Source organism: Callorhinchus milii, unplaced genomic scaffold (genome assembly GCF_018977255.1).
Source record: "Callorhinchus milii isolate IMCB2004 unplaced genomic scaffold, IMCB_Cmil_1.0 Scaffold471, whole genome shotgun sequence".
NCBI lineage: Eukaryota > Metazoa > Chordata > Chondrichthyes > Chimaeriformes > Callorhinchidae > Callorhinchus > Callorhinchus milii.
In genome coordinates, this window is record NW_024705212.1 from 43,345 (window position 1) to 53,344 (window position 10,000).

At 53.5% G+C, this 10,000-nt stretch overlaps 2 protein-coding genes across 2 annotated transcripts in view; one reads left to right on the top strand and one right to left on the bottom strand.

The window, feature by feature from the left end:
- Nucleotides 1–415: 415 nt before the first annotated feature.
- LOC121848081 (myosin-7-like) lies at nt 416–4,199 on the top strand (the record flags this gene model as incomplete). Its single annotated transcript, XM_042346234.1, is given in 9 exon segments — nt 416–581; nt 939–1,063; nt 1,303–1,611; nt 1,952–2,155; nt 2,586–2,711; nt 2,954–3,124; nt 3,502–3,606; nt 3,947–4,102; nt 4,191–4,199. Coding segments are annotated over 9 exon segments (1,371 nt in total), but the record flags the coding sequence as incomplete, so codon positions are not given.
- A 342-nt stretch (nt 4,200–4,541) lies between these two features.
- LOC103172603 (myosin-7) overlaps nt 4,542–10,000 on the bottom strand; it is a gene marked incomplete at both ends in the record, with an annotated part of 14,183 nt that continues 8,724 nt past the window's right edge. The window contains 9 exon segments of the mRNA XM_042346235.1: nt 4,542–4,764; nt 5,954–6,150; nt 6,423–6,541; nt 7,200–7,326; nt 7,694–8,083; nt 8,228–8,318; nt 8,892–9,037; nt 9,512–9,688; nt 9,903–10,000. The exon segment at nt 9,903–10,000 is cut by the window's right edge and continues 145 nt beyond it. Coding sequence (XP_042202169.1) covers nt 4,542–4,764; nt 5,954–6,150; nt 6,423–6,541; nt 7,200–7,326; nt 7,694–8,083; nt 8,228–8,318; nt 8,892–9,037; nt 9,512–9,688; nt 9,903–10,000 — 1,568 coding nt within the window.

The window sequence follows — 10,000 nt, forward strand, 5'->3', positions numbered from 1 at the left end:
ATCTCCTCTCTCTCTCTCTCTCTCTCTCCATCTCTCTCTCTCTTAACGAGAAGCAGTGAAACGTTGACAAGGTCCTACATCTCCTCTGTGTCTCTGTTTCCTTCTCTACATCCCTCTCTATCTCCTCTCTCTCTCCATCTCCTCTCCCTCTCTCTTTCTCTACATCTCTCTCTATCTCCTCTCTGTCTCTCTCTCTCTCAGCCACTCTGAGAGGAACTTCAACAAGGTCCTACATGTCCTCTGTGTCTCTATCTTCTCTACATCTTCTCTCCATCTCCTCTCACTCTCTCCTTCACATCTCTCTCCGTGCCTCTGTCTCCTTCTCTACATCCCTCTTATCTCCTCTCTCTCTCTCTCTCCTCATCATTGGCTCCCTCCCTCCCTCTCTCTCTCACACTCACACTCTCTCCCACAGGTGCTATCGGAGTGGAAACAGAAGTATGAGGAATCGCAGAGTGAGCTGGAAGGGACACAGAAGGAGGCGCGCTCCCTCAGCACTGAACTCTTCAAGCTCAAGAACGCTTATGAGGAGTCACTCGACCACCTGGAGACCCTCAAGCGAGAGAACAAGAACCTGCAAGGTGGGCACGAGAGGGAGAAGGTTCCCCCAGGCCCCAGCTTGGTCCAAACCCAATCCTTGGTCCACAAACCCAACCATTGTCTCCCAAACCCAACCCTTCACCCACAAATCCAACCCTTCACTCTCAAACCCAACCCTTCACCCCCAAAACCCAATCCTCATCTCCCAAACTCAACGCTAGATTCCCATTTTCTCTTCCCCGCCCCCACCCCCCTCCCTGCCTCAACCCCTGGCTTGGGCGGGGGTGGTGTGGGTGGTCAGACTACACCACTGTCCATCTTTCCGAGGCCCCTCTCTCTCTCTCTCTCTCTCTCTCTGTCTGACTCGGTTTACTTTTCTCCACCCCCCCCACCCGCAGAGGAGATTTCGGATCTGACGGAGCAGCTGGGAGAGAGCGGGAAGAGCATCCACGAGTTGGAAAAAGTCCGGAAACAGTTGGAACAGGAGAAGCAGGAGCTGCAGACAGCGCTCGAGGAGGCTGAGGTGAGGAAACTCGTCACTGTGCTGTGTGTGTGTGTGTGTGTGTGTGGTGGTGTGTCCGTGTCTGTGTGTGTGTGTGTTGAGTTGTTTGGTTGTGGTGTGACCTCTCTCTCTCTTTCTCTTATCCCCTCCCTCCTCCTTCCCTCTCTCCCTCTCCCTCCATCCCTCTCTCCCTCCTTCCTTCTCTCTCTCTCCCTCCTTCCCTCTATCCCTCCTTCCCACTTTCCCTTCCTACCCCAAAGGCCACCCTGGAGCACGAGGAGGGTAAGATTCTCCGAGCCCAGCTGGAGTTCAACCAGGTGAAGGCCGACATGGAGAGGAAGTTGGCAGAGAAGGACGAGGAGATGGATCAGGCCAAGAGGAATCATCTCAGGCTGGTGGACTCTCTCCAGACCTCGCTGGAGTCCGAGACCAGGAGCAGGAACGAGGCCCTCAGGGTCAAGAAGAAGATGGAGGGAGACCTGAACGAGATGGAGGTGCAGCTGAGCTTGGCCAACCGCCAGGCCTCCGAGGCTCACAAGCAGGTCAAGCAGCTCCAGGCCGCGCTCAAGGTAAGGTGTCCAGCTCGCTCAGAACTCCCTACCCCCACCAGCATCTCAACAGCCCTCGCCAGGCTCCCCCTCACACACACACCAAACATATAGCCCCACCACCATCTCAACAGCCCTCGCCAGGCTCTCCCTCACACACACCAATCCCCGTAACACCACCATCACCCCAGTAGAATAATTATTATTATTCTCTCTCAGGATACCCAGGTGCACCATTAGCATTATGTTATTATATTATTATCTTATTATATTTATCTCAGGACACCCAGTTGCACATTAGAATTATATTATTAATTGTATTATGTTATTATTAATCATATTATGATTGTATTAATCTCAGGACACCCAATTGCACCTTGACGATGCCCTAAGAGGTATTGATGACCTGAAGGAGAATAGTGCGATGGTAGAGCGAAGGAATAACCTTCTCCAAGCCGAGCTGGAGGAGCTCAGAGCCGTCATCGAGCAAACAGAGAGAGCGCGCAAGCTCGCCGAGCAGGAACTCATAGAGAGCAGCGAGAGAGTTCAACTGCTACACTCCCAGGTAACTCTAGAGAGAGAGAGAGTGGGGGTGGGGGGCAAGAGGGAGAGATGGAAGGGTAGATAGAGAGGAGAGGGAGAGAGAGAGAGAGAAAGAGATAACACAGGGACGGAAAAAAGAGAGAGTTGGGGTTGAAGTGGGTTGAGTTGGGGCTGAATTGGGTTGAGGTTGAGTTGGGGTTGAGTTGGGGGTGAGGTGGGTTGAGGTGTGGTTGAGTTGAGTTGGGGTCAAGTTGGGTTGAGTTGGATTGAGTTGGGTTGGGTTGGGGTTGAGTTGGGGCTGAGTTGGATTGGGTTCGAGTTGAGCTGAATTGAGGTTGAAGAGGGTTGGGTTGAGGTTGAGGAGGTTTGGGAAGGGCTGGGTTGGTGAGGGGAGGCCAGGGCTGTTGAGGTAAGTTCTCAGCTGACCCTGGTCCATGTTTCTCGTCGCCCAGAACACAGGTCTCATCAACCAGAAGAAGAAGCTGGAGGGAGACATTAATCAGCTCCAGACGGAGGTGGAGGAGGCCATTCAGGAATGTCGCAATGCGGAGGAGAAAGCCAAGAAAGCCATCACTGACGTGAGTCCATCAATATATCTCTCCTTCCTCCATCTCTCCATCTCCCTCCGACACTCCAAAAAATGCAGCACTGAGTGTGTATGAACGCGAGTGGACTTGTGTTGCTGTGTGTATGTTGGTGTGTGTGTTGGTGTGTGTGTTGGTGTGTGTGTGTGATCGTGTGTGTGTTTGTGTTGGTGTGTGTGAGCGAGGCATTGCATGGTATTGTCATTGACGTTGGGTTTGGTCTTGGGGGCAAACAGGCGGCCATGATGGCGGAGGAGCTGAAGAAGGAGCAGGACACCAGCTCCCACCTGGAGAGGATGAAGAAGAACATGGAACAAACCATCAAAGACCTTCAGCACAGACTGGACGAGGCTGAACAGATCGCCATGAAGGGCGGCAAGAAACAGATCCAGAAACTGGAGGCTCGGGTTAGTGTCTGGAGGCTGAGCCGAGGGGGGGCCTGAGGTGGGGTGGAGTTGGGGCTGAGTTGGGGCTGAGTTGAGTTGGGGTTGAGTTGAGGTTGAGTTGAGTTGAGGTTAAGTTGAGGTTGAGTTGAGTTGAGTTGAGGTTGAGTTGAGGTTGAGTTGAGGTTAAATTGGGATTGAGTTGAGGTTGAGTTGAGGTTGAGTTGAGTTGGGGTTGGGTTGAGGAGCTGGAGGGGGGGAGGAGGGAGAGAAGGGAACGATGGAGGAATCGAGAGAATGGAGGACTGGAACGTCTCTCCCTGGAGGATCAGCTTGAGGGAAAGAGGGATGGAGAGAAGGAGGGAATGGAGGTGTATGACGTGCTCTCTCTCTCTGACCAGGTTCGGGAGTTGGAGAACGAGTTGGAGGGAGAACAGAGGCGATGTTCTGAGGCTGTTAAGGGCGCCAGGAAGTACGAACGGCGGATTAAAGAGCTAACTTACCAGGTAATCTCTCCCTCCTTTTCCTCCTTCCCTCTCTCCCCAGATTTACCCCCAAATTCCTTGTCTCTCCCTCTCGATTTCTCTCTCTCTCTCTCTCTGTCTGTCTCTCACTTTCTTTCTGTCTCACACTCTCTCTCTCACACTCACACTCTCCCTCTCACACATTCTCTCTCTCACACTCTCTCTCTCACACTCACACTCTCTCTCTCACACTCTCTCTCAGTCTCTCTCTCTCTCTCTCCCTTTCTCACACTCTCTCCCTCTCTCTCTTTCTCACTCTCTCTCTGTCTCTCTCTCACTCTCTCCCTCTCCCTCTCTCTCTCTCTCGCTCTCTCAATCCCAGACTGAGGAAGACCGGAAGAACTCCATTCGTCTTCAGGACCTGGTGGACAAACTCCAGCTCAAGGTCAAGGCTTACAAGAGATCGTCCGAGGAGGCGGTGAGTTCCTTTCACACTCACTCTATCCGTAGAGCCGGTCAGAGAGAGAAAGTCCGGGGGGTGGAGGTGGGGGAGAGAGAGTGAGAGAGAGAGAACGAGAGAGAAATCGTATCTCATCGAGACGTCTCAAAGCGCTTCACGGGAAAAGGTGTGGTGACTGCGCTTGGCGCTTTTTTTTTGGGTGGGGGGAGGGGGGGGGGGTCCGAACGTGGCAGAGAGAGAGAGAGAGCGAGAGAGAGGAAGAGGAAGACTGAAGAACAGAGAGAGAGAGAGAGTCTCCCTTCTCTTTTCGAAGAGGAGAGAGAGAGAGAACGAGAGAAGGAGGAAGACTGAAGAACAGAGAGAGAGAGAGAGAGAGAGAGGGAGAATCTCCCTTCTCTTTTTGGAGAGAGAGAGAGAGAAGGAGGAAGACTGAAGAACAGAGAGAGAGGACTCCCTTCTCTTTTCGGAGAGAGAGAGAGAGAGAGAAGGAGGAAGACTGAAGAACAGAGAGAGAGGGAGGAGATGTAGAGAAGGAGACACGGAGGAGATGTAGGACCTTGTCAAAGTTCCTCTGCTTCTTGTCCAGGGCCGCGGCAGCAGCATTGGATCTCTCCACATCGATCATCAGGTCCTCGATCTCGTTCTGCAAACGGTGTTTGGTTTTCTCCAGCGAAGAACATTTGGCATTGACGGCCTCGACCTGCTCCTCCGCCTCCTGTAGCCTCTGGGCCAACTTCTTCCTGAGGGCGCGAGAGAGAGAGAGAGAGAGAGAGCGTGAGAGATGGAGAGAGGGAGAGAGAGAGAGCAGGAGAGAGTGCGTGAGACAGAGAGAGAGAGAGAATCCTGTAGCCTCTGGGCCAACGTCTTCCTGAAGGTATGAGAGAGAGTGTGCGAGAGACAGAGAGAGGAAGAGAGAGAGAGTGTGTGTGAGAGACGGAGAGAGAGGGAGACAGAGAGAGAGAGCGAGAGAGAGGGAGACGGAGAGAGAGAGACAGAGAGAGAGACAGAGACACGGAGAGAGCGAGAGAGAGAGAGAGAGAGAGAGAGAGAGACAGAGGGAGAGAGAGAGAGAGAGAGCGCGAGAGGAAGAGAGAGACGATATTGATCAGGACCTTGCGAAGATGGGAAGTCAGTCAGGTGCCTCCCTCCCTCCCCTCACCCGCTCCCTCCCTCCCCCACTCGCTGCCCGGACAGTGAACGAGATCGACCTTGGTCTTCTTGGCTTAGCAAATTCTCATGTTCTTATGTTTTCTCTCTCCTTCCCTCTCTCCCTCCTTCGCCTTCTCTCCAACTCCTCTCTCTCTCTCTCTCTCTCTGTCCCTCCCTCCTGTCCTCTCTCCTCAAGCGCTCTGGGATGCCACCTTGCGAGAGCGGTGTTCTCTCCTTCTCTCTCTCTCTCCTTCCCTCTCTACCAGGATGGTGGAAGGTGAACAAGATGGACCTTGGTCTTCTTCGCCTAACGGTAAAGCTGGGAAGACTTTGAAAGAGCTTGGAAGAAATGGGAAGGGTTGAAGAAGTGTTGGGAAGAAAGGGCTTGGAAGACTCGAAGAGGGTTTGGAAGAGTTTAGAAGAGCTTGGAAGAGTTGGGCAAGAGCTGCGAAGAGTACGGAAGAGCCTAGGTGACCTGGGAAAGGTTTTGAAGACCTGAGAAGAATTGGGGAAGGGTTGGGAAAAGTTGGTAAGAGTTTACAAGAGTTGGAGTGAACTGGAAAGCCTTGGCAAGAGCTGGGAAGAAATTGGAAGGTTTTGAAGACGAGAGAAAGGTTGGGGAAGAGTTTTGAAGAGTTGGGGAAGAGTTTGGAAAGGACTTGGAGGGCTAGTGAGGTTTGGGAAGAGTTTGGAAGAGTTGGGGAAGAGTTAGGAAGGTTTGGGAAGAGTTTAGAAGAGTTGGAGAAGGGCTGTGAGTGTTGGGCACAGACGGGCACGTACTTGGCCTCCTCCAGCTCCTCTGTCCTCTGGATGGCGTCGGTCTCGTACTTGGTTCTCCACGTGGCCACCTCGGAGTTGGCCTTGGACAGGAGCCTCTGCAGCTCCCCCTTGGCCTCCTGCTCCTCCTCATACTGTTCCCTCAGGAGGTCAGCGTCGTGTCGGGCCGACTGGACAGCGTGAGCTAGAGCATTCTTAGCCTGGTCAGAGAGAGGGAGAGAGTGAGAGTGTGTATGAGAGAGAGAAGCGGAAAGAGAGAGAGAAAGAAAGTGTGAATGTGTGTGTGAGAGGGAGTGAGAGAGAGACAAAGCAAGAGACAGAGAGAGTGAGTGAGTGAGTGAGTGAGAGAGAGAGGAATGTTGAGGAGAGAGGCAGAAGGTGATGGGAAGGGAGAGAGAGAGAGTGGCAGAAGGAGAGGTGAAGAGAGAGAGAGAGAGAGAGAGAGAGAGAGAGAGAAAGAGTGCCAACTCACCTTCACTTCCTCCTCCAGTTGTCTCCTCAAATCTTCGATCTGTTGGCAATTGGAGACCTTTCCACGAGTCAACTGAGACACGAGAGATTCTTTCTCTTCCATTTGTCTGATCAGCTCCCCTGAGCCGCAAGAGGTTTGCGACAATGATAATCATATCAATAATCAATAATCAATAATCATAGTGTTCGTAATAATTCATCAACGGTGACAATTCATAATAATTGATCATCAATAATAAATCGTCGACCAATAATAATAACAACACTAATTCACGAATAACAACAATTGATGATCAATAGTAAATAACAGTAATAATTCGTAAATAATAATTAATAATTAATAATAAACAATCAATAATAAATAATAATAATTAATCAATAATAACAAATAATAGCTCCTGTAGCTCAGGGGTTAGACCCCTCCCCTCACACCCCACAGCCCCTGTAGCCCAGGGGTTAGACCCCTCCCCTCACACCCCACAGCCCCTGTACCCCAGGGGTCAGACCCCTCCCCTCACACCCCACAGCCCCTGTAGCTCAGGGGTTAGACCCCTCCCCTCGCACCCCACAGCCCCTGTACCCCAGGGGTCAGACCCCTCCCCTCACACTCCACAGCCCCTGTACCCCAGGGGTTAGACCCCTCCCCTCACACCCCACAGCCCCTGTACCCCAGGGGTTAGACCCCTCCCCTCACACCCCACAGCCCCTGTACCCCAGGGGTTAGACCCCTCCCCTCGCACCCCACAGCCCCTGTGCGTGTGCCCAATGGGATGTTTACCGTTCTCGGTTTGGAGCTTGGCTTTGCTGGATGCAAAGTCGTTAATTAACCTCTGGCCTTCCTCGGCCTTCGTCCTGTACTCATTCAACTGGTCTTCCAGAGTCCTGCACATCTTGTCCAAGTTTGCCTGTAACACACACACACACGTACACACAGCCGTCAGGAGCCAGTGGGTGGGTTCAGGTGCAAGAGGGAGATGGATAGAGACTTGTGGTGGGGGGGGGGGGGGGGGAGTCAGGGGATGGAGTGAGTGTGAGAGGGAGCCTGGAGGAGGAGGAGGAGGAGGAGGAGCCGGGCGATGGAGGGAAGAGTTGGGTTGAGTTGGGGTCGGGTTTGGTTGAATTGGGAAGAGTTGGGTTGAGTTTGGGAAGATCTGGGAACAGTTGGGAAGAGTTGAGAAGAGTTGTGTTGAGTTTAGAAGAGTTGGGTTGAGTTGGGAAGAGTTGGGGTTGAGTTTGGGAAATTCTGGGAAGAGATTGGCAGATGGGACTTGCCTTGCCCTTGACGATGTGCTCCATGTTGGAGGCCACGTCGTCGAGCTCCAGCTTGAGTTCGCTCTTCTCCTTCTCCAGCTTCTGCTTGACCCTCTGGAGGTTGTCTATCTGCTCGCCCAGCTCGGCCACCGAGTCGGCGTGCTTCTTGCGGAGGGCGGACGAGGTGGCCTCGTGCTGGAGGGTGGCCTCCTCGAAGTCCCGCCTCAGCTTCTGCAGCTCGGCCTCCCGCTTCTTGTTCATCTCCACCTGGGCCGAGGTGGCCCCACCGGCCTCCTCCAGCCTCTCGCTGATCTCCTCCAGCTCCCGGGACAGGTCTGAACGCTGCTTCTCCATCTTGGCCCTCGCTGCTCTCTCGGCCTCCAGCTCCTCCTCCAGCTCCTCTATCCTGGCCTGAGAGAGAGAGAGTGTGTGAGAGAGAGAAAAAGAAAGAGAGAAAGGGAGGAGAGAGAGAGAGAGGGAGGGAGCGAATGAGAGAGAGAGAACGTGTGTGAGAGAGGGAACGTGTGAGGGAGGGAGGGAGGGAGGAAATCTCACCTGAAGCTCCTTGAGTTTCTTCTGCAGTTGCAAACCCAGTGCCTGTTCGTCCTCAACCTTACTGTTCAGGTTATTGATCTCAAAATCCTTCCTGGTCACGGAGAGAGGGAGGGGGAGAGGGAGAGAGAGAGGGGGGGGGGGAGAGGTGCGGGAGAGAGAGAGAGAGAGAGAGAGGGAGGGGGAGAGGGGGAGAAGGGGAGAGAGGGAGAGAGGGAGAGACAGATGGGGAGAGAGAGAAAGAGAGAGGGGATGAAGGTACGACATAGACAAGTTCCTCAGATTTCCTTCTGACCCACCAACTCTTCCCTCCTTCCTTCTCTTTCTTTCTTTCTTTCTCTCGCTCTCTCTCCCTCTACTCTTCGCTTCCCTCTCACTCTCTCCTTACACTCTCCCACACTCTCTCTCTCTCTCTCTCTCTCACTCTCTCCCTCCCTCTCTCACCCACCTCCCTCATTCTCCCTCCACCTCTCTCTCTCTCCCCATCTCACTCTTTCTCTCTCTCTCTCTCTCTCTCTCTCTCACATCCACCTCCCTCCTTCTCTCTCTCCCCCGTCTCCCTCTCCCATTCTCTCCTCCATCTCTCTCTCTCACCCACCTCTCTCTCTCTCTCCCTCCCTCTCCCTCATTCTGTCTCTCTGTCTCCCGTCACCAGTCACTCACTCACTTTTTGAGCTTCTCCTCAATCTGCTGTTTGTCGTTCTCCAAATCCATCACGTTCTCCTGCGTCAGCTTCAGATCCCCTTCCAGCTTCCTCTTGGCCCGTTCCAGGTCCATCCTCACTTTCTTCTCCTGCTCCAGGGAGCCCTCCAGCTGTGCTCATCAACACCAACACCAACATCAACATCAACACCAACAACAACACCAACACCAACACCAACATCAACACCAACAACATCACCAACAACATCACCACCACCATCGTCATCAACAACACGAAGGCATGGTCGAAGAGGAGGGTCTTGAGTCGAGTCTCCGAGGAGGTAAGGGAGGGGGCGAGACGGAGGGACTGTGGGATGGAATTCCAGAGGGTGGGATTGGGAGTTGGGGAGATGGGTGTGAGGTGTGGAGTTGGGTGTGAGATGGAATTGGGAGATGATCATCTCACACCCATCTCCTCAACTCCCTCATCCCCCAATCTCCCAATCTCCAAACCACCTCCCAATCTGTGTGAGGTGAGGGGACGGGTGTGAGGTGTGGAGTTGGGTGTGAGGTGAGGGGACGGGTGTGAGGTGAGGGGACGGGTGTGAGGTGAGGGGACGGGTGTGAGGTGTCCGTGTGACTCACATCGTCCACTTGTTGCTCCAGTTTGGCCTTAGCTTTGCTCAGGGAATTGGCCTTGTCCTCCTCCGCCTGAAGATCGTCCAGTGTTTGCTGGTGAGCTTCCTGAAGAGCTTTCTTCTCCTTCGTCAACTTGGCGATGATCTCATCCAACCCGGCCATCTCCTCGGTCAAGTTCTTCACCTGAGAGAGGGAACGAGAGAAAAGAGAGAGAGAGAGAGAGGGAGAGAGAGTGAGGGAAACCGCCAATTGGACACAAGGAAGGCCCCCAAACGGCCATTTTTGGCCTATTTTACTCGGGGGAATTGGACAGACCCACAGACACCCACACCCACACGCACACACTGACCCACACACACACGCGCGCACACGCACACTGACCCACAGACTCGCTGACCTTGTTCTCGGTGGCGTGCTTCTCCTTTTCCACCTTGGCCAGCGTGAGCTCCAGGTCATCGATGTCCTTCTTGAGCTCCGAGCACTCGTCCTCCAGCT